This window comes from Haliotis rubra, unplaced genomic scaffold, assembly GCF_003918875.1.
Source record: "Haliotis rubra isolate DU_JTF1 unplaced genomic scaffold, ASM391887v1 Scf5, whole genome shotgun sequence".
NCBI classification, from domain to species: domain Eukaryota; kingdom Metazoa; phylum Mollusca; class Gastropoda; order Lepetellida; family Haliotidae; genus Haliotis; species Haliotis rubra.
This window is the reverse complement of record NW_025767190.1, coordinates 1,332,569-1,357,676: the sequence shown is the minus strand read 5'-3', so window position 1 is coordinate 1,357,676 and position 25,108 is coordinate 1,332,569. Positions and strand designations below refer to the sequence as shown.

General features: G+C 41.5%; 1 protein-coding gene across 1 annotated transcript in view; it reads left to right on the top strand.

Moving 5' to 3' along the window:
- The first annotated feature begins 302 nt into the window (after positions 1 to 302).
- LOC124291730 (Usher syndrome type-1G protein homolog) overlaps positions 303 to 25,108 on the top strand; it is a 45,617-nt gene continuing 20,811 nt past the window's right edge. Inside the window, exon 1 of the mRNA XM_046728804.1 lies at positions 303 to 585. Within this exon, the coding sequence (XP_046584760.1) occupies positions 422 to 585 (164 nt within the window). The 5' untranslated portion in view covers positions 303 to 421. The remainder of the gene's footprint in view (positions 586 to 25,108) is intronic.

Below are 25,108 nucleotides of genomic sequence, written 5' to 3'. Positions count from 1 at the left end.
CAAGGTCCGAATGTAGACATTGGTATGTCTGTCTATATGGTGAAGGGATTGGGTTAATCCGATTGAACCAGCTTGCGTCGTATCAGCTGTCACGTCAACAGACCGCTATAACTAGTCAAGAAAACACCCTGAAACTTAATCTAACTACCTAGAACGTTAATTCAGCTTTTGTTTACAAACACACGTGCAAAGGCGAGATAAGAATTTATGGGCGATCATACCTTGACGGAGAACGCCATTGCACCTATGGCGGTGACGTCATCATGAATATTCATGAGGCACTCGGCCGGTATCCACCGACTGCTTCAAAGTCCGTACGACAGCCAGCGACCAAGTCGCCTTACCTACACAGCTCCTATCTTAATGACAGTTTGGGAATGTTCTTGACAAAGTTGTGATTTGTGTTTTAAAACCAAGGAAAATGTCTACTAGATTTATTGACGCTGCAAAGGACGGTTTTACCGATGTGTTACGGGAGGCCCAAAGGAAGGATCTTAACGCTATTGATGAGGACGGCATGACAGCAACACACTGGGCCGCCAGTAGGGGAATGCTGGAGGCACTTCGCATGATCGTTGGTCGAGGGTAGGTCTGAACATTTCACCGAATTCATGTACCGCCCTCACACACAATCGGCCATTCAGTAGTACATGTTTAAAAGTGTTGGTGTTCTTTTAAATACCGATGACGACAGTAAAGCACGTTTCTTAGTGGCGATATTATTCAGGAGTGTATAGGAAAGGCGGTGCCAATTTACTCATTCTCACCACCATCTAACTTGAAGCCTTACAGCAGAAAGTTTCGGTAATAGATAAAGCAAAGTCAGTAGTTCATTTGTATGGTGTACATTTACTTCCATTTGGCGAGCGAACCTCATGAACAAATCTACCCAGTGAGGTTTGCTGATAAGATGGCCAAAGCTGTTTTCTTATCAGCGTTAACTTCGTCTTACCTTGAGTTTTGACGATAAAACTGAGATTTATAAGTTTTATTTGGGCCGATTAGAAATACTCAACAGTGATGCTTGTTAAGAAAGAAGAAAGCAACGTCAAGGTTTCTATCGGAACGAAGTTCAACCTCCTCGAGGTATTGTAAATGTCACTTGAACGCTACCTGAAGATTTACAAGCTGCAAAAACTATAGCGCATTGAGATATAAGCCGACAATATTGCCGTGTTTATAGTAAACATATATCATAACATCTGGGTTGAAACAGTTTATATACCACATGTCATTTTATTACTGTGTTCTACATTTTAAGACAGATTGCAAAGTGACCGGTTAGAAAATGTCCAAGTATCGCACTTTCGGTTGCATGCGTGATGTATTGTTTAAACAGCAGGGATCAAAATCTCAACAATAAGATACTCTAATTGTTACCCTGAAATATAATCACATGTTATGGTTTTAATTTCGTTGTAACAACCCGAAGTCGATAGGGAAAATCGATGGTACATGTGAGAGAAGCTATCCCGTGTTTGGAAGTGTGTGTGTTCAGCCCGTGTCCAACCGTGTTGATATTAGCACTATTCACAGCAATGTTAAACTCTCTTTTACAATGGAATGAGCTGTTATAAAATGGAGTTCTTTGATGTCGAAATAGTTAGGGTCTTGTTGTTTGGTTGATGGGAGCAGTTATGTGTCAATATGGCTACCGTTTTACCAAGTCGGGCAGATAGCACGGAAACACTCGAATTATGTCACTCCCAATAGGCTTCCTTTGAATTATAGTAAGAGGATTTATACGCTAAGCTGATATTTTTCCACATGAAATACAGCCTGCATATTCCATAGAAAATATATTACATTATCATGTGAAACTGTTTATATTCAGACTAGTGTAAATAATAATGTGCATAATTTTAGTGCAGCAAGTCCACACCTTAAAGCATGTTTATACTCAACATTATTACCCAGGTCAATGGAGCAATGTGCTCTTGCGTTCCTTTCCCAGCTTTTGGTATGTATGATTATGCAATTAAGGTTTGTTGTTATATCATGCATTGCAACCATGTTTAATTTTATTAATTTATTTGCACAATAATTGAAAAAAGAACTAACTGGAGATTGAATTTTGTTAGGTTTAAGGCCTCTTAAGTAGTGCTGAGTGGCACAGCTCTCTGAAAGGGCTCCTTCATGGGAAAAGAATAGGCTATTGTTCACTGTTCATTAACTGCCTGCTCTAGACGATTGTTGACCTAGTCCAAGTAGATGGAGGGTGTTAATCTCATTGAAGGGAGTGCTGTTTTCACAAGTGTTCAGTCAGCACAGTCTGCACATTCTCAAACAGGGTCATGCATGACAATGTAAAATGTTACACAAGACAAGGTGGTACAGTCTACTGACATGACCCTACCGTTGTGGGCAGAATTTCTGTCATTTTAATTAACTTCCCTGACAGTGTAGCAAAACATTAGATGTCAATCACGGTTTAAACTTGTTGAATTAATTAATTCTTCTTGTTTAAATAACCCTTTTTTAATTGTATTATTTTCTGTAGCTAGTTTTTCTGTAGTTACACTTCAACATGGACATGTGAGTGTGAGGGCGGACTCCCAGACACAACAGAGGTCCTAGCGGGACCAATTTTGGGTTGGCTGGTCAAATTTCTATTTTGTTGTAGTGACAGGTTTTAAGATATATATTTTTAACAGATTTTCATCACAGATTTTGAGGTTATAATTTGTGTTGATAGGAAGATTAAAAGAGGTATTTTAAAAGTATTTTACTTACTTTCTTTGGGCAAAATTTATTTTTGTATGTTATTTTTAATTCATAATGTTCTGTGATTGGATTCACAAACCAAAGTCTTACCTAAATAAGTGAATACATGTTTTGCAGTAAGTAAATGTCATATGATTATGTACAAACAGTTTGTGTTTAATGACAATTGAGTTTTGTGTGCAGAGTTAAATATTTAAACTGCAAAACATGCATGGACTGTTTATGTGATTATTTCTGTGCTATCTTTCAGAAGTGTCAACCTGCACATACTGTAGTCTTTGAGTGCCATTGAAATGTTGTCACAAGAAGACATTAAACCTTTTTGATGAATTACCCTTTTATTATTTGTAATAATGTAGGTTTTTTCCTTAAATGTTTCATTTCACATTATACAAATAGCATTGTTGGATTAAACTAGAGGGAAGAAAATAATTATAAATTTATCAAAAATAAATTATTCTGCTAAAAAAAAAACATTTTGAATTATTTCTTTAAAATGTTCAGTGGATACATTTATTAATTCAATTTAGAAGTAAATATATGAATGTTTTTCCCTGAAAGTCCTTGGTCTTAGTGACCTGCATACAGTGATCCCATTCATGTCAGTACACACCTTGACTTCATCAATCTCAGAGGACATGACGTAATATATCGCCAGATTACCAGCGCTGGGCTCATGCTGACATTAAGGTAGTGAGGTTGGGGTTGTTTACACAATTTTGAATTAAATACTCACTTTTGTAGATAAGACATGTAAACATAAAACAGATAAAAAAACTATAAAACTTATTTTCTTATGTATTTGTTGTGTATTTCCTCATAGGATAGGGTGGTGGGTGGTGGGAGTTGAGGCAGGAGGAATATGGATTAATCATCTTTTGTTGTATTAATTATATTTACATTGGTTGCAACAATAAATGGGTTTGTCCATTTTAACAGGTCACGTAATGTTTGGGTGTTGTTGCCTACCTATAACAATATATTTATTATATACCCATATAAACTTAGGATATACAGGGGTGCAATATGGATGACGCGGTCAAATTCCGTATTACACCCCAAATTCCGTATTAAAACACTACCGGTTCTACTTTGCTACGCTATGATTTGTTTTATTAAGTAACAGATTAATGCAAGATAAGAGGGTATATAATAAATATAGAACGCCATACTGGTGCATTTGGATGTTTGTAACTGAAAGATGTCATGGGAGCAGAGAAACAACTTGTTCTTGGAACTCTGCTTCGTGTATCTGCTCCTATGACATCTCGTTCAATACAAAACATTGAAATGCACTAGTATGACGTTCTATATGTATGTGCTTGTTCCTGACCAGGGTCTGGTGTTACTTCTTGAGATCTCGGAATACATGGGCATATCTGCTACAGTTTGTGACTGAGTGAGTGAGTGAGTCTGGTTTTACACTGCACTCAGCAATATTCCAGCTATATGGCGGCGGTCTGTAAATAATCGAATCTGGACAAGACAATCCAGTGATCAACAGCATAAGCATCTATCTACACAATTGGGATACGATGACATGTGTCAACCAGTCAGAGAGCCTGACCACCCGATCCTGTTAGTCGCCTCTTGTGACAAGCTTGGGTTACTGGAGATCAATTCTAACTATAGTTTGTAATGGAAGAATTGGAGATTGGTGGAAAAAGATTTGTAATTTAAGACTCCAAACGTGTTTGGTGACCTTTGTTAAGCCCCTGAGTGTGATTGCTCTAATGATATAACCTGCCAGCCAAAGGAACGTATACATGTACATATATATTGGGTTTGACCAAATAATTAGAAACATCAGTGTCTGGAACACTGTAGACAGTAATTATTGCATCTGAGTTGGCTTATGTAAATATATAGCTTCCATAGTCATGCTATGGCTGAAATACTGCTGATGTTACCTTAAATGTTCACTCACTCACTCATGCAGGGCTCCAGATAAGGGCCGTGCGTATGTACGGATAGAAAATATGCACGTAGGAAATAATTTAGAAAATGTAGCAGATACGCACCACAGCAATGGTGCATGGTGTTAAAATCATTTACACACGTATTTATCTGACAAAGTATTGTTTTATTGTTTATTGACCTGTTTACACAAGAGTAGCAATGTTGTGGTGCATATATGAAACGAAACACTAGATTACAGATACGCCATTTAATTCCATTCAGTACTCTAAATGTACTCTTATTGTTTTCCAGTACTCCTATATTGAAAAAATAAGGAGTACATACTCCTGATCATGAACAATTATCTGGAGCCCTGCTCATGGTTTTACGTTTAGCCATCTTACGTTTTTGTCATCAGTTTTTGATACTTAAGTATGCTAATACGCACAAAACAGACAATAGTTTAAAACCAATATAAGTTTAATGTGGTTCCAATCTCAAAAATGTGTATCATGATATTTATCAGATCAGATAAAGAGTACCATGATATACATTGCATGACTGTATTATTGAGCCCTTCAAAGAAGGCTTCAGTTGTCAGGGGTCTGTATTCAAGGGGAGTGTTGTCCTTTGTATATTCAACTGGAAGATACGTATGACTCAGAGATGAAAGGTGGGAGGTTGACATTAAGATGGTCACATGAGATACAGCACACATTGCACAGGTGTGTTTCTGCGTGGTATCTGAGGTATTTCTGAGTAAACTGATATAGGGTGTATATGATAATGATGATACGATTAGACATGGCTCTCATACTTATGTACAGCAGGTCTGACAGCCCTTTCAGCACTTAAATGTTTATTTTTAACATTGTTCCCACATCCAGTGACTCTTAAATATAGAAATGTGGAAACAACTGAAAAGCAGTGGGTTAGTTCCCCTGATCGAAAGGTTTTAATACAACTTATTAATTGTTGGTGTTAATACGAAGAAAGAATTTAAAATGTTATAATTAAAAGCTGTCGATAAATTATTTTTAAAACTTTGAACCACAGTGAATTACAACAATTTACAACAGTCTGTAAAGAAGGTATTTAACACTTTAACTGCTGAACTGTTTCTCTCTGTATTCCTCCCAGCCCAAGAAAATATAAAACATGTGAAAGAGGACTTTCAATTTTTTTTCAGCTTTCAGAACTTAATATCTGTCTAAAAAAAACAAAAGACCTTGTCTGATATTTTCTCACCAGTGATTAAAGTGTTCTGCTCATTTTCTATCCTGAGTGCACATTGATAAAGACTAGTTTCAAATGACTCTTTAGTCACATGATCAATGATCTCACTGGAGACAATGACATTAGGACAAGACTGTGATTTCATATTTGATAGCACATTCATCTCCCTAACAACCCAGTTTTTCAAAATATAGGATATCTGGTTGACATAATTCATCAGGGCTGTAAGTCTTAACATGTGTGTTACTAAAAAGGCGTTTTGTTTTCTATAATGTATTATTTTCATTATGATATCATTACTGTGATGTAGATAAAATATTTTACTCAGCTTTAAATCAAATTCACTGCCTTAGTTTTCCTAATGCAGTAAATGAGAGTGTAATAACACAGGCCTATTTGTATGTCAAACACAGGTACTACCAGATTGGGTAGTGTCAGAGCTGCCAACCCCCTGGCCGTCCCAATGAGTGAGAATGACACAAGCTGGGGTCCAGGGGCCGCAGTCTCCGGTTTGGTTCAGGGTAAAACCCTGGTATGGGCCCCTGTCTAAATTAGTTTAGCAAAGATTAGGCACAACTAGGCTATCTCTGAGAAGGTTAAAAGTTGACATAAACACAATTTCGCGATAATTTTTTTGTCGAAATGTTTGAATTTAAACATCAGAGTGAGAAAATGGGAGCATGGCATTAGAGTGTGAGTTTAGTAGGTATGTAGTGTACATATCAAATGTACTGAATGAGTGGTCTTGCTGGTTGCTATCACAGCAATTACTGTCATACCTGGAAAGTCTGATAAGATAAATACTTTCTGCTAGAATCTACTGATTAGGAAGAAGAAAATCTGTTAAGGCCTTAGCAAATTGATTATGTCTTCAGTATCACTGCACTTCTCCTTTTGGTTGACAGCAACAAATAGCATTTCAGGGTTAAATGTTTACACTATCCGGTGGATAAGTGCTTTAAAAACAAAATTAAGTCTGTGTGAGTGAGTGAGTTTACTTTTACGCTACTTTTAGCAATATTCCAGCAATGTCACGGGACACCAGAAATGTGGGGTATCGAACCCGAGTCTTCGGTGTGACAAGCGAACACCTTATCCACTAGGCTACCCCACTGCCCCTTAAGTCTGTGTGACATGAAAAACTACTTCCAACAATCTGTCCTTGGACATGGGAGACAACTCCCAATAATATCTCTTTGGACATGGCAGATAACTCCCAACAATTTGTGTTTGGACATGGCAGATAACTCCCAACAATCTGTCCTTGGACATGGCAGACAACTCCCAACAATCTGTCCTTGGACATGGCAGGTAACTCCCAACAATTTGTGTTTGGACATAGGAGACAACTCCCACCTATCTGTCGTTGGACATGGGACACAACTCCCACCAATCTGTCCTTGGACATGGGAGACAACTCCCAACAGTCTGTCCTTGGACATGGGAGACAACTCCCAACAGTCTGTCCTTGGACATGGCAGACAACTCCCAACAATCATGTATTTCAAACTATCTTTGGTCGTGGACAGTTACATTTCGTCACAAGAATACTCAATGAGAAGATTGTGGTGGTATGTATGCTAATTGTCAAATGATGTCATGCATGTTCTTTGAAAATAGTAAATAGTTTGAAAATCAGACTCTCAACAGAACTGTATTTTGTACTGGGTATGAGTCATAGTCACAGAGACGTCTGTGAGTGCAAGCATGCCGACTCATGTATGCTGAGCTGTTATCCCACCCCACCCTACAATCAACACCACATGCAACCTGCATGGCATTTCAATCACCATGTGGAATGTTTAATAAGCTGTTGTCACTCTGTGCTTCTCATGACATTGTCATGTTTGTTTACGTTTTGTGTGAAACTGTTAATTAGGGTACTATTCCAATATTCACAGTTTAGTTTTTGGCAGATTGTCAGTCAGTCAGTCAGTCACACATTTTCGGTACTGTTCAGGCAGACATACTGGAACCAAAAACTGCATCTCACAAAATCTTTATTTTGGAATAACGTCTAAAGGGTTGTAATTTGAAGGGATACAAATTTGTAGACCTCATTGTTTGTGAATTGATGTGAACACTTTGTTATATCGGTAATAATTTTACAGCAAATATATGTTGATTTGTTTACTCATGATATCAAGACAGTGTTATCAGCATGTTGTGACTTTATCACACTGATATCTTCCTAACCTGTACATTTTCTGACTTTCAGAGTAACACATACTAGGGATTTCAGAGTAACACATACTAGGGATTTCAGAGTAACACTTACTAGGGTTTTCAGAGTAACACTTACTAGGGTTTTCAGAGTAACACATACTAGGGTTTTCAGAGTAACACTTACTAGGGTTTTCAGAGTAACTCTTACTAGGGTTTTCAGAGTAACACGTACTAGGGTTTTCAGAGTAACACTTACTAGGGTTTTCAGAGTAACACTTACTAGGGTTTTCAGAGTAACTCTTACTAGGGTTTTCAGAGTAACACTTATTAGGGTTTTCAGACTAACACATACTAGGGTTTTCAGAGTAACACTTACTAGGGTTTTCAGAGTAACACTTACTAGGGATTTCAGAGTAACACTTATTAGGGTTTTCAGAGTAACACTTATTAGGGTTTTCAGAGTAACACATACTAGGGTTTTCAGAGTAACTCTTACTAGGGTTTTCTAGGGTTTTCAGAGTAACACATACTAGAGTTTTCAGAGTAACACTTATTAGGGTTTTCAGAGTAACACATACTAGGGTTTTCTAGGGTTTTCAGGGTACCACATACTAGGGTTTTCAGAGTAACACGTACTAGGGTTTTCAGTGTAACTTTGTTGCACAATGACTGGAGCTATGGCTGTCTGAGTAACATTGTTGCACACTGACTGCTGCTGTGGTTGTCAGTGCATTGTTACACACTGTCTGCAGCTGTGGTTGTCAGTGCATTGTTGCACACTGACAAGAGTTTAGGTTTTCAGAGTAACTTTGTTGCTCACTGACTAGAACATAGTTCAGCAGAGTAACTTTGTTGCACACTAACTAGAACATAGTTCAGCAGAGTAACTTTGTTGCACACTAACTAGAACATAGTTCAGCAGAGTAACTTTGTTGCACACTAACTAGAACATAGTTCAGCAGAGTAACTTTGTTGCACACTAACTAGAACATAGTTCAGCAGAGTAATATTGTTGCACACTAACTGAAACTGGGATTGTGGGCATAAAATTGTTACACACAGACTGTACCAGGTTTGCCTGACTCAGAATGTTTCAGAGACCTTCATTTCCAATCAGCTGTGGCTATCACCTCCATGATAATACCATGTCCTTAGAAGTCTGATCCCTGCAACCTTACCATGCACACGTCATGGAGGAGCACCTGCTACCTACTGCTGGAGACGGCAGTGGCCTACACTCTCCCAGGTACAGATAACAGGCACAACAGAACCTGCCCACACTATCATTCTTGCTGACCTTTTTGGCAGCTCTAGACAATAGGCAGATAGGATATGAGTGTGTCTGACATGACTTCGTAAATTTGCAGACATCCATATGTGTTGAATATGTAACCATGTTAGTCAGAATGTATTCGCCAAGCGTATTGTTTTCATATTGTGTCATTTGTTGTGAAAGTTGGACAATACATGTTCTGTTCCGAAACAAAAAGCATATTGATCTGAAGTTCATTTTCAATTCTTGAAATAGAAACAAAAAGATGTTAAAGAGAGAATATACTTAATAATTCTTTTCTAAGATGCCAAATTTGATACTTTCTAAGGATAATTACTATTAATCTAAGGCAGAAAACAAACGACGGTGTCGGTGACCTAAATTAAGAATCCTCGCACAGGGCTAACTGGCGTGCTGTCCTATTGATGTGTCTGCCCCCCTACGTTAAGACAAACGTTACCAGGAAAAACAAATGATAAACAGTTGATGACGGTTTACGTTCGGATTAAATATCTTCTCTAAATTATTTTAATTACATCTGTGATTACCGTAAACCATATGGGGCAATATGAACGTCGCATTTCTACTACCAACGTAAGTTTAGATCAGTACATCAAGATGAAGCTGAGTAGTCAAGCAGCATCTCATGATTGCATTGTGGGAATGTAAACATTGCGAACGTTACCGTGTCGCTGAAAACTTGTGAGTCGAATTGACACATCTAAACGTCGGAAAACATAAATGTAATGTTTCCACCAGTGACGTTAGCTGGCGTGAAGCAACTTGAAACCAAGAAACGGGATGCAACGGAGTAGTTTACTGTAGGAGGCCGTACGAGGCGGTGACAACTGACATGCATCGTGACATCGCTTAAATTGTGACGTAATGCAAAATTGTTCGATTACGAGGGGGCAGACTAGAATGACATTACATTGTGACATAATGCAAAAAGTGCACATTATTGTCTGATAAATTACTGTCAGCGCCTATGATCTTTCACCGAAGCATCTTAGAAAATACAGCAATCTTAGTTATAAATAATATTCTTCATTTTATATAATTTAATGTATAGTGATTAATCACTAGACTTGCATGTAAGCATGAAAATAATTCCATGTCTCCTCATGAATAACAATGCAATTATGGTTTACAACAAAATGGTTTTACTTTTTATTTAGTGAGCAATAGTGAGAGTCACGTGAGTCTGCATTACACCATTACACTGAAACTTGAGACAACTTTAGAGACAGAGAAAGATATGTCATAATGGTGATACAGCAATCCCAGGCTCGTGACCTGGTATTTCGAGAACATTAATTTGAATATTGTTCTAACAGGAAGGTGTGGCCACTTGTCCCGTCAAGTGTTTCACGTGATCTATACATTCAGGTATATTTATACATGGTAATAGATCATGACTTTCACCTGTCATATTGTTCACGTTTCAAAATTTGTTCTTAAAGGGTTTTTAAACATATAATAACTATAGTGAAACACACTGAGTAAATGATATCCAACTTAAACACCCCGCCCAGTGGCGGGTCCAGAGGGGGGGTTCAGGGGGTTCGACACCCCCCACCACCCCCTTTGAAAATGACTTAAGATCACATTGAAGATTTTTTTTTTTGCGTTGGCAAATTTCCTGGATCCGCCCATATTATTTACAGCATAGAGAAGGCAGAAAGAGTGAGTGAGTGAATTTATCTTTACGCCGCACTCAGCAATATTCCCGCTACTTGGTGGTGGTCTGTAAGTAATCGAGTCTGGACAGACAATCCAGTGATCAACAGCATGAGCATCAATATGCACAATTGGGAACCAATGACGTGTCAACCAAGTCAGCGAGTCTGACCACCTGATCCCGTTAGTGGCTTCTTACAACAAGCATGGGTTGCTAAGGGTCAATTCTAACCCTGACCTACACGGGTCGTAGGAAGAAAGAAGGGCTAGAGAAGCACAAAACAATATTTTCTATCGGAAATGTGTAGGTTTTTAAAATGTAATGAACTTTTTATGTTATAGATAAACAGCGTTAATTTTACTCACAGAGAACAATAGAGAGGACTACATTACCATACAAAAGTATTTTGATATCTAAGTAAACTAACATGCAAAAGAAAGCATTCACTTGAAAGAGTTGTAAAAACATTATTAAGCTGTAAATAGCTGTCTAAACACTGAACTTAAGGTCCGAGACATAACTAAGTTACCTATACCAGTACATCACCATCAAATAACCATTTATTGTTTCTTTCATATTTATTCATCGTCAGACTCTGGTATATACTCCTTATATACTCAACAACAAAAGTTAAGGACCACCCCAATATTCAATATTTGAATATTATATCCATCATAATATGAACTATTAAATACTTTAATATTGAAAATTGGGGTGGTCCTTGACGATCCTTCCATGATAGATTAACTACAGCAAAACGAAAAAGCAGGTGTCCTTTAACATCTTTTGGGTAGTATATACTGAGCACGGAACAAGTGGATGTTGCAAAGTTTTGAAGTTTTTCTAAGTTTAGAACAGTCACGTACAAATGTCACAACTCCTATCCCCTGTCCTTCGAGAGTTAATTTGATTGATTGGCCAGATATCATAGTGATTGATCTATTGTTGATACTTGAACATGAGTGAGCTGTTTGTAAATGTTCGCTGTTAATTTGTTGAAAACATGATGGCAACACCTTATCGTCTGATGTGCCAGCGACGCTCAAACAACTCTCCCCCATCATAATGACAGTTGTTTGCAGGCAGTATCAGTTGCGTATTAATCAACTCTCAACATTTGTTCTCCCAACAGAGTAAACATTTATGATTATGATCTGTGGGACAAACATCTGGGTATTTGTGAACCAGGCGCTGTAATAATCAATATGGAGCCAGGTTAGTGGGGGCTGGTCATGGCATTTCACTGTTGCTAGGACTGAAGGGGCTTATAGCTGCTTGAGGTCGATAACAAGTGGTTTCATGTTTTACAGAACCTTATAGGCCATATGTCAGATTTCTCGGGCGTGGTGTTTGTGAAGGCATCTGTTCTATAACAGTAATATTCAACCATCACTGCCACATTGCAGGTGTGTCAGGTGTGGCGATAAAGATATCAACAGTTTTTGTAAAGCAGTATTTAATTGTAAATCTTCTTAATCTGTAAGTGTGATGATTTAGGGTGTGTTTATTAAGTAGCATTAGTCGTAGGAAAGTAATATTTCTGTGTTTTTCAACATGACCCAGAATTTGCAACTGACAAATAGTAAACATACATTGAAAATTGTAGTCTTGGTCAATTTGGAGAGTTAAAGTCTTAAAACTTACTTTAAGCCTATATTGCAGGTTTAGAAACATTCCTATCTGATGAAGGCAGAAAATGAAATATGTTTCAGAAATGGGTCAAGTCATATAATGGCAGGCGCTGGCAAAATTAGCGTATAATGATAATGGTAGTTTTTAGGATAATTGTATAGGGCTGTGCAGTAACAAAGCCAGAAGTAATACGACTGGACAGTATCATCCAGGTGGACATGGGCAGTCTATGGGCACAGGGCAATGGCCGGACACAGGACTGTGTGTAGTACTAATGATCTGTATCATGGCCATGAGTGAGCTGAGATCTCAAACACGTGGTTAAATGACCCCCAACGCCTAATCATCTTGAACTATGTTAGGAACAAAAGAAAACGTGGCCTAAGTAGCCTATTTTCTAACAATGAGCTCCGGTGGTGTGAGCCGTTCCAATGGTCGTGGTTTGTACTGGGCAGGGGCAAGAAGGGTCACTATTTTCAGGCTTAGATGAGTGAGTGAGTGAGTTTACGACACACTCAGCGATATTCTAGCTATATGGCGTAGGTTTAGATAGTAAAAAAAGATAACAAGTGAATGGTGGACATGTTAATTTGAAGCTAAATGTGAAATCATATCTAAGCAAATCTTGCTTGTCAGTGAGTTTAGTGTGTCATTATACAGTTATATGAAACTAATTCCATGTTTTGGCATGATTATGATTTATAGTCAAGTTTTAACGTTCTCTAGCGTGGATGGTTAGTCTTTTCCACTTTTCAATATTTGATTCAGTACTTTCAGGTCTTTTGTTAACTGTTTTATAGTAAACAGTACAGTAACATTGAGGACCCTCTGATACTGTTCAATACAGTATTTTCGTCTGTATAATGCACACCTGGGTATAATATGCGATATTGCTGTTTGGTATATACTGTACAGTTGAAACGTACATGTTATCTGGTGCACAACCGGGAGATAACAGACATCATCAATAGGACTGTGAATTTGCAATAAAGAGTGAGTGAGTGAGTTTAATTTTATGTTGCTTTAAGCAATATTCCATCAATATCAGGACAGGACAACACCAGAAATGGGCTTCAGGCATTTACCCATGTTGGAAATCAAACCAGGGTCTTTTGCGTGACGAGCAAACAGTTTAACCACAAGGCTATCCCACTGCCTCTTGCAATATGGAAATAACGGACATCATGATACATTTAATGGTGAATTGTTTAGATTAAAATTTACATTATTTCTATACTATAATCAAGGTTTAAATCCATGTATAGTAACAATTGGTCAAATGTGAGAAGCATTACATTGTATTCTGATAAGTACTGGGTCCTCTAGCCATGACCTCAATAACGTGTACCGGTATAGTATTAAGATGTTTGATGAGGTATTGCAAGGTTGCCAGTAGTTGACATATAGTCAGCCACATTGGATGTCTTTAAGTGTCGTAATGAGGTGCACTAAATCAAGTTTAGACAGTTAGACAGATTGTTTGTCAGTAGATGGAAATTCTTCACAATGTGAACATGATTAAATGTGTTGACAGTTATAGAAATATAGCAAACAAAGGATTTTGTAACAATGAAACATATTTTAGGGGATTTTATATGATTTTAAACAATGCTTGTCGAGTGGAGTACGTGGATGAGTGACCTCAGAGTTTCTCAGGATTTGGGGCTGCCCCCTTACTGACGCTCATCTTATACGTGGTTATAGGTGTGGCCTCTTTATGTCTCTGTTCATCCAGCAGTGCATGGCTACCCAGAAGAATGAGTGAGTTTGGTTTTACGCCACTGTTAGCAATATTCCAGCAATAGCACGGCAGGGGACACCAGAACAGGCTTCACATATTGTACCTGTGTGTGGAATCGAACCCGGGTCATTAGCGTGACAAACGAATGCTTTAACCACTAGGCTACCCCCACCGCTCCCCAGGAGATTGAGATGTTTAAGCTGTAATGCAGAGAGGCAGCTTGCAATGTATAGTGTCTAGGGAGATGAAACTGCAGTTTGATCTATTAACCAGCGTAATAATGTCTTACATTCAGGATTTAGGATGCATTGTAGATATGGACTTTTGTATGTTTTCCACTCTCCCTGTCACTTATTCTGATAGATGCTCTGAACAATTTGTGAAGAAATGAGACAAAATATAACAGAACAATATCTGGATGGACTCTAATGAATAACACACAATTTTCTGTGTGGATGGGAAGGTTGGTTTTGGGCTAAGATCATCGTGACCTCAGATAAATGAAGCTGTTATCAGAGCCCAGTGTCCAGATAGCTACACCCCTACTGTTGACACAGGGGAAACAGGAAGGTGAAGTGTTTAATGACCAGAATAAAGTACTTCAAGTATAATATGGCAAAGGTATAGCCCTACATAGGGCTTTGAATGACCCAAAAGCTTCATTCTTGGTTAGGGGAAAGGTAATTTATTATGGAGATAGACTGATGGGAGCTCGAGGCTACAGTGATGTCTCTCCCCCTCTCCCCCCCTCTCCCCCCAAATAATAAAAAATAAAAATAAAAATAATAATAAAATCACCTCTCTCTGGCTCTCTCCCCAAATAATAATTTGGACAATGCTCATCGTGTCCTTGTGTCTGCAAAAAAGACAAAATGCAAGGGCACTTTATGTTTTAGCATAAATTGTCAATTTTTTCATGACCATCTTCAGATATGTGTATGAATTCTTATGACCTCCCCTAGAGACTGCCATACTTCTTGCTGCCATACTTCTTGGTGACCCTCCCCTAGAGACTGCCATACTTCTTGGTGACCCTCCCCTAGAGACTGCCATACATCTTTGTGACCCTCCCCTAGAGACTGCCATACTTCTTGGTGACCCTCCCCTAGAGACTGCCATACATCTTGGTGACCCTCCCTAGAGACTGCCATACATCTTGGTGACCCCTCCCTAGAGACTGCCATACATCTTGGTGACCTCTCCCTAGAGACTGCCATACTTCTTGACCCTCCCTAGAGACCCATACATCTTGGTGACCCTCCCTAGAGACTGCCATACATCTTGGTGACCCTCCCTAGAGACTGCCATACATCTTGGTGACCCTCCCTAGAGACTGCCATACATCTTGGTGACCATACTCCCCTAGAGACTGCCATACATCTTGGTGACCCTCCCTAGAGACTGCCATACATCTTGGTGACCCTCCCCTAGAGACTGCCATACATCTTGGTGACCCTCCCCTAGAGACTGCCATACATCTTGGTGACCCTCCCCTAGAGACTGCCATACATCTTGGTGACCCTCCCCTAGAGACTGCCATACATCTTGGTGACCCTCCCCTAGAGACTGCCATACATCTTTGTGACCCTCCCCTAGAGACTGCCATACATCTTGGTGACCCTCCCCTAGAGACTGCCATACATCTTGGTGACCCTCCCCTAGAGACTGCCATACATCTTGGTGACCCTCCCCTAGAGACTGCCATACATCTTGGTGACCCTCCCCTAGAGACTGCCATACATCTTGGTGACCCTCCCCTAGAGACTGCCATACATCTTGGTGACCCTCCCTAGAGACTGCCTCCCTAGAGACTGCATACTTCTTGGTGACCTCCCTCTTGAGACCATACTTGGTGACCCTAGAGACTGCCATACATCTTGGTGACCCTCCCTAGAGACTGCCATACATCTTGGTGACCCTCCCTAGAGACTGCCATACATCTTGGTGACCCTCCCTAGAGACTGCCATACACTTGGTGACCTCCCTAGAGACTGCTCTTGGTGACCCTCCCTAGAGACTGCCATACATCTTGGTGACCCTCCCTAGAGACTGCCATACATCTTGGTGACCTCCCTAGAGACTGCCATACATCTTGGTGACCCTCCCTAGAGACTGCCATACATCTTGGTGACCCTCCCTAGAGACTCTTGCCAGAGACTATACATCTTGGTGACCCTCCCTAGAGACTGCCATACATCTTGGTGACCCTCCCTAGAGACTGCCATACATCTTGGTGACCCTCCCTAGAGAGATACTCTTGGTGACCATACATCTTGGTGACCCTCCCTAGAGACTGCCATACATCTTGGTGACCCTCCTAGAGACTGCCATACATCTTGGTGACCCTCCCTAGAGACTGCCATACATCTTGGTGACCTCCCCTAGAGACTGCCATACTTCTTGGTGACCCTCCCTAGAGACTGCCATACATCTTGGTGACCCTCCCTAGAGACTGCCATACATCTTGGTGACCCTCCTTGGTGACCCTCCCTAGAGACTGCCATACATCTTGGTGACCCTCTTCTTGGTGACCCTCCCCTAGAGACTGCCATACTTCTTGGTGACCCTCCCCTAGAGACTGCCATACTTCTTGGTGACCCTCCCCTAGAGACTGCCATACATCTTGGTGACCCTCCCCTAGAGACTGCCATACATCTTGGTGACCCTCCCCTAGAGACTGCCATACATCTTGGTGACCCTCCCCTAGAGACTGCCATACATCTTGGTGAGAGACTGCCATACTCTTGGTGACCCTCCCTAGAGACTGCCATAGAGAGGCTGCCATACATCTTGGTGACCCTCCCTAGAGACTGCCATACATCTTGGTGACCCTCCCTAGAGACTGCCATACATCTTGGTGACCCTCCCTAGAGACTGCCATACATTCTTGGTGACCCTCCCTAGAGACTGCCATACATCTTGGTGACCCTCCCTAGAGACTGCCATACATCTTGGTGACCCTCCCTAGAGACCCATACATCTTGGTGACCCTCCCTAGAGACTGCCATACATCTTGGTGACCCTCCCCTAGAGACTGCCATACTTCTTGGTGACCCTCCCTAGAGACTGCCATACATTCTTGGTGACCCTCCCTAGAGACTGCCATACTTCTTGGTGACCCTCCCCTAGAGACTGCCATACATCTTGGTGACCCTCCCCTAGAGACTGCCATACTTCTTGGTGACCCTCCCCTAGAGACTGCCATACATCTTGGTGACCCTCCCTAGAGACTGCCATACATCTTGGTGACCCTCCCCTAGAGACTGCCATACATCTTGGTGACCCTCCCCTAGAGACTGCCATACATCTTGGTGACCCTCCCCTAGAGACTGCCATACATCTTGGTGACCCTCCCCTAGAGACTGCCATACTTCTTGGTGACCCTCCCCTAGAGACGGCCATACATCTTTGTGACCCTCCCCTAGAGACGGCCATACATCTTGGTGACCCTCCCCTAGAGACGGCCATACATCTTGGTGACCCTCCCATAGAGACGGCCATACTTCTTGGTGACCCTCCGGTAAATCCCTCTGACCTTCCTATGATAAACAGTCGCTCCCTTATCTCACAAAAATGGGGAAGGAATTTAACATTTTATGAACTGCATTCAAGTTATTTTCACAATTTGCTACTCCATTGGAACAGTCTAATAGTGAGCTTACTGGTACTGAGGTTTGTAAGTTATCATCCCAGCAGTTTGCTGTCAGTAGCTGGAGAGCTGCTTCTGATGTAGATGTTCTCACCTCCTGCCACCATCTCTCTGTCCACAATCCCTGATGATTTTTGGCATGCTTAGAAATAATGTTACATTTGAAGTAAAGTTGGTAGGTGAACTGTTGAAGCTGATAGTCATCACATTAGTGTGTGACTCATTTCAAGATAATAGTTTAAGAAATAGTGATAGAATTGAATCAGGTTTATTTGCTGTCAAATATGGATACTGAAAGGTTTCATCTTCAGATATTTGGCGGTATTTTCAATTAAAGATTTAACTTCTATACTAAGTATGTCCCAGTGGTAGTTTTTGTGTTATATCCATGTAGGGATTTGTTTCTAGACTTGGGCTCCCATTGAACAAGATGAGTGACATCTTTGACTCGTATTACCATTAGCTGACACAACAAGGTACACCAGTGTTTCCAATTGTGATCATCGGTCCACAGAACATAGTCATGTCATAGTCAGTTGAGGGGCGGTGGGGTAGCTTAGTGGTTTAAGCATTCACTCATCTTTCCAAAGACCTGGGTTTGATGCCCCACATGGGTACAATGTGTGAAGCCCATTTCTGGTGTCCCGTGCTGTGATATTGCTGGAATATTGCTAAAAGCGGCATAAAACTAAACTCACTCACTCATAGTCAGTTTTGTGTGTGGTCTTGTGCATAGAGCCCAGGTCACAAATCAGGTGAAGTTAAGAAACGTTGGTCATAGAGAGACCTTGGATGGATGACTGTGTATGGCAGCATGACACCTGCAAGTTTCTAGTACTTCAGCCCTGCCCCGACCCATGAAGGTCCAGGTTAGAATTGATCATCAGCAACTGTTGCTTGTCGTAAGAGGCAACTAACGGGATTGGGTGGTCAGGCTCGCTGACTTGGTTGACACATGTCATCGGTTCCCAATTGCGTAGACCGATGCTCATGCTGTTGATCCCTGGATTGTCTGGTCCAGACTCGATTATTTACAGACCACCCCCATATAGCTGGAATGTTGCTGAGTGCGGCGTAAAACTAAACTCACTCACTCACTGTCCTGCCCCACAATGCAGCACACGTGACACATGTTGCCTCTGTTCACCCAGCAGAAAATGGGTACCCAGTGGGATACGTCATATGACTATAACCTTCTAGGCAGCTTGGGTTATCCGGGGTAATAATGTCCACCATGTTGTATTCGCTTAGATCATGCCCGTGTGGCATGGCCTTATTATTACAATAGGAAATGTGTAATAAATTATCTGTGGTTATCTTCAACTGGTGATACTTGAATATGAATATTTCCTCCAACAAGATATATTTCAATCAGAGCTACATTAGACAACTTGATCCTGATGGATAAAAAAGGGGACCTCGTTAGTATGTTCACACCTTGATTTATGCGTCCCCAGTACAGGTAAGCAGCTGTCAGGCGTGATTTAAGAGGGTTAGCTGTCTGTCCTGTTTTTCCTCCAACATAAACTGACATGAAGTGATTCACCCGAATAATGCCTGACATATTATGACATGGAATATTATGGATAACAACTTGTATGTTATATAGAGTACCAGCCTCACCCGCGAGGCATCTGGTATAACTTGATATGTCTTGGCAGCCAATTTAACAACTTGAGTCACATCAAACTAGGAGTTTCGCATAGAATGCATGTCTATGCAAGCTTATAAGGTTTGGGTATTGGTGAAGATCCGGGTTAGAATTGATGTTCAGCAACCCATGTTTGTCATAAGAGGTAACTAATGGGATTGGGTGGTCAGGCTTGCTGACGTGGTTGACACTTATCACCAAATCAGAATTGCTTAGATGGACGCACATGATATCAGTCATGCTCATGCTGTTGATCATTGAATTGTCTGGTCCAGACTCGATTATTTACAGACCACCGCCATGTAGCTGGAATAGTGCTGAGTGTGGCGTAAAACTAAACTCACTCACTCATGATATCAGTCATTGTGAGGTGTCTGTATGAAAGGGGAAGGTGCCCTGTGAGACCTGCGTAAGGGGGCCTGTGTTGGAGAGGGGAGGGGGGTTCCTGTTCAGCCTTTTGGAGAGAGGAGGGGATTCCCTGTGAAACCTGTTGGAGAGGGGAGGGAATTCCCTGTGAAGCCAGTTAGAGAGGGGAACATGCTTTGTGAAGCCTGTTGGAGAGGGGAGGGGGTTCCCTGTGAGGCCTGTTGGAGAGGGACGGGGATTCCCTGTGAGGCCTGTTGGAAAGGGGAGGGGGTTCCCTGTGAGTCTTGTTGGAGAGGGGAGTGGGTTGCCTGTGTTAGAGAGGGGAGTGGGTTCCCTGTGAAGCCTGTGTTTGTGAGGGGAGGAGGTTCCCTGTGAAGCCAGTTAGAGAGAGGAGGGGTTCCCTGTGAGGCCTGTTGGAAAGGGGACGGAGTTCCCTGTGAGGCATGTGTTGGAGATGGGAGGGAGTTCCCTGTGAAGCCTGTGTTAGAGAGGGGAGGGGGTTCCCTGTGAGGCCTGTTGGAAAGGGAAGGGGGTTCCCTGTGAGTCTTGTTGGAGAGGGGAGTGGGTTGCCTGTGTTAGAGAGGGGAGTGGGTTCCCTGTGAAGCCTGTGTTTGTGAGGGGAGGAGGTTCCCTGTGAAGCCAGTTAGAGAGAGGAGGGGTTCCCTGTGAGGCCTGTTGGAAAGGTGACGGAATTCCCTGTGAGGCATGTGTTGGAGATGGGAGGGAGCTCCCTGTGAAGCCTGTGTTAGAGAGGGGAGGGGGTTCCCTGTGAGGCCTGTTGGAAAGGGGAGGGGGTTCCCTGTGAGTCTTGTTGGAGAGGGGAGTGGGTTGCCTGTGTTAGAGAGGGGAGTGGGTTCCCTGTGAAGCCTGTGTTTGTGAGGGGAGGAGGTTCCCTGTGGAGCCAGTTAGAGAGAGGAGGGGTTCCCTGTGAGGCCTGTTGGAGAGGGGAGGGGGTTCCCTGTGAGGCCTGTGTCAGCGAAGGGAGGGGTTCCCTGTGAGGCCTGTTGGAAAGGTGACGGAATTCCCTGTGAGGCATGTGTTGGAGATGGGAGGGAGTTCCCTGTGAAGCCTGTGTTGGAGAGGGGAGGAGTTCCCTGTGAGGCCTGTTGGAAAGGGAAGCCCTGTTTGTTAGGGGGGGAGGGGTTCCCTGTGAGTCTTGTTGGAGAGGGGAGTGGGTTGCCTGTGTTAGAGAGAGTGGGTTCCCCTGTGAAGCCTGTGTTTGTGAGGGGAGGAGGTTCCCTGTGAAGCCAGTTAGAGAGAGGAGGGGGGCCCTGTGAGGCCTGTTGGAGAGGGGAGGGGGTTCCCTGTGAGGCCTGTGTCAGCGAAGGGAGGGGTTCCCTGTGAGGCCTGTTGGAAAGGTGACGGAATTCCCTGTGAGGCATGTGTTGGAGATGGGAGGGAGTTCCCTGTGAAGCCTGTGTTGGAGAGGGGAGGAGTTCCCTGTGAGGCCTGTTGGAAAGGGGAGGGGGTTCCCTGTGAGTCTTGTTGGAGAGGGGAGTGGGTTGCCTGTGTTAGAGAGGGGAGTGGGTTCCCTGTGAAGCCTGTGTTTGTGAGGGGAGGAGGTTCCCTGTGAAGCCAGTTAGAGAGAGGAGGGGCTCCCTGTGAGGCCTGTTGGAGAGGGGAGGGGGTTCCCTGTGAGGCCTGTGTCAGTGAAGGGAGGGGTTCCCTGTGAGGCCAGTTAGAGAGGGGAAAATGCTTTGTGAAGCCAGTGCAGACTGGTGCTAAGACTTGAATGACCCAATGACCTTTTGATGGAAACTGTCCAAGTGATTCACATTTGTTTTGTTGGCCAAACTGACATCTTCTCAGTGATCCATCCGTCAACTCAATTCCTTCTACTTCTAGGAATCTATTGAGGACTGTTTGTTGACATTCACTGCCTCAGTCATTCCGGGGATGCCCGGTAACGTTGTTCAGTGGGTCGTCTTGATCACTGCCTGGATGCCTGGATGACAGTATGGAGGACTACAGTAAGGAGTCCAGATGGCCGTCCCTCCCAGACACTGTTGTGGACACACCCTACAGTGTAGTCTACATCACGTAGTTTACCTCCATGTCTTTATCAGGCCACCATTATTCCTTAAAGTACAAAGTCACTGAAATGAAAGATATGAGACCGATATGAGATCTAATGAAACCGTAAATCATTGATTTGAAGGATATATTGTTGTATATTTACTTTTAAGGTTGTATAATATGGCGATGTTGACAACTGCTGTTCTGTAGCATGTGCAATCCATTCTCACAGTAATATATAGCAACTAAAAGTGAATGCAAGGCTTCAGAAACTAGTGTTGGGAATTGGTTAATTTCTCATAATTGATGATTGGTTCATTACAACAGATCAATCATCGAAAATAATTGGTTAGCGTCATTTATCAAATTTTCCTGGTTATGTTTGTTAATGCACAAAAGAAAAAACGTAGTTTTGGTGAGTTTTTTGCAAATTGCACAAAATGCATATGCAAATTTTACATCTTTAGAGGATGACTAGTATGTTAGGAACATACATTTCCTGGAGTCTTTAAGATAAACTCAATCCTGACTTGGAATGAGCTGGTAGTGCTTATGAAACGTAACAGACAAAGCCAGCCTTGTGAAAAATATTGTTAAAGCAAACAAGCGTTCCAAAATTGTTTGTGTTATATTATGAGAAAACATGATCAATTGCTTGGTCGTTTAGTCATTGCGACCAATCTTCGATTATTTCAATTAATCGTAACACCACTATCAGAAACTAATAAATATTTATAAATATGTATAAAATATCTATTGATTATGATAAAAGAACCACAAAATTTTCTGCTAATTCAATAGATAAGTTATGATTATGGTTGTCTAACTTTTCTTTATGATTTTTTCGATAACATAGTCATGAGTACTGTACTGTATGTGATGTCTGTATCACAGATAGTATTACATGTTCATGAACACATTTTAATGTCCACAACCTGGGGCTCAATGTGCAGTCTTACTTCTAGTGTGATTGATGAAATATGTCTCTCCTGTAAGTGAAGGACATTTGAACAAGGATATTCCTGTCCTACAGAAGACAGGATCTTTTTCCTTCAATGTCACTGAAATATATTATCTTTACTTCCTTCTTCCTAGTTTGTCACAGATAACCCAGGTGTTTCACCTGTAGGAGTGTTGCACTGTATCCCTGTGATAACCCAGGTGTTTCACCTGTAGGAGCGTTGCACTGTATCCCTGTGATAACCCAGGTGTTTCACCTGTAGGAGTGTTGCACTGTATCCCTGTGATAACCCAGGTGTTTCACCTGTAGGAGTGTTGCACTGTATCCCTGTGATAACCCAGGTGTTTCACCTGTAGGAGCGTTGCACTGTATCCCTGTGGTGCCATGTAGTAGCTTCATAACAGTGCTGCTATGTCACTGAGTGAGGGGGTTTAGCCTAATGCTGCTGTTATCACTGCACACCTTGTTAGCCGTAGTCCGTATATTTTGCCATATTAAGTACCACAGTTAATATTGCCACACTTAACATATTGCCATATTAAATGCCACAGTGCATGTTACCATATAAACTGCCACCTTGTAATATGCTTCCACAATTAATTGCCATAGAACGTGCCACAGTGTATGTTACCATATGAAGTGCCACGGTGTATATTGCTTCACTTGCAAACTTATATCACTGTACTGATTTCACACAATGTCTATACCACAGCGCTTATATCACTGTACTGATGTCACAGAGTGTGTATGCCACAGTGCTTATATCACTGTACTGATGTCACAGAGTGTGTATACCACAGTGCTTATATCACTGTACTGATGTCACAGAGTGTGTATACCACAGTGCTTATATCACTGTACTGATGTCACAGAGTGTGTATGCCACAGTGCTTATATCACTGTACTGATGTCACACAGTGTTTATACCACAGTGCTTATATCACTGTACTGATGTCACAGTGTGTATACCACAGCGCTTATATCACTGAACTGATGTCACACAGTGTTTATACCACAGCGTTTATATCACTGTACTGATGTCACACAGTGTGTATACCACTGCTTATATCACTGTACTGATGTCACACAGTGTGTATACCACAGTGCTTATATCACTGTACTGATGTCACAGTGTGTACACCTGTGTTTATATCACTGTACTGATGTCACGCAGTGTGTATACCACAGTGTATATATCACTGTACTGATGTCACGCAATGTTTATACCACTGCTTATATCACTGTACTGATGTCACACAGTGTGTATACCACAGTGCTTATATCACTGTACTGATGTCACAGTGTGTACACCTGTGTTTATATCACTTTACTGATGTCACAATGTCTATACCACAGTGCTTATATCACTGTACTGATGTCACACAGTGTGTACACCTGTGTTTATATCACTTTACTGATGTCACACAGTGTTTATACCACAGCGCTTATATCACTGTACTGATGTCACAGTGTGTACACCTGTGTTTATATCTCTTTACTGATGTCACAATGTCTATACCACAGCGCTTATATCACTGTACTGATGTCACACAGTGTGTACACCTGTGTTTATGTCACTTTACTGATGTCACACAGTGTTTATACCACAGTGCTTATATCACTGTACTGATGTCACAGTGTGTACACCTGTGTTTATATCACTTTACTGATGTCACACAGTGTTTATACCACAGTGCTTATATCACTGTTACTGATGTCACAGTGTGTACACCTGTGTTTATATCACTTTACTGATGTCACAATGTCTATACCACAGCGCTTATATCACTGTACTGATGTCACACAGTGTGTACACCTGTGTTTATGTCACTTTACTGATGTCACACAGTGTTTATACCACAGTGCTTATATCACTGTACTGATGTCACAGTGTGTACACCTGTGTTTATATCACTTTACTGATGTCACACAGTGTTTATACGACAGCGCTTATATCACTGTACTGATGTCACAGTGTGTACACCTGTGTTTATATCACTTTACTGATGTCACAGAGTGTGTATACCAGTGTTTATGTCACTTTACTGATGTCACACAGTGTTTATACCACAGTGCTTATATCACTGTACTGATGTCACAGTGTGTACACCTG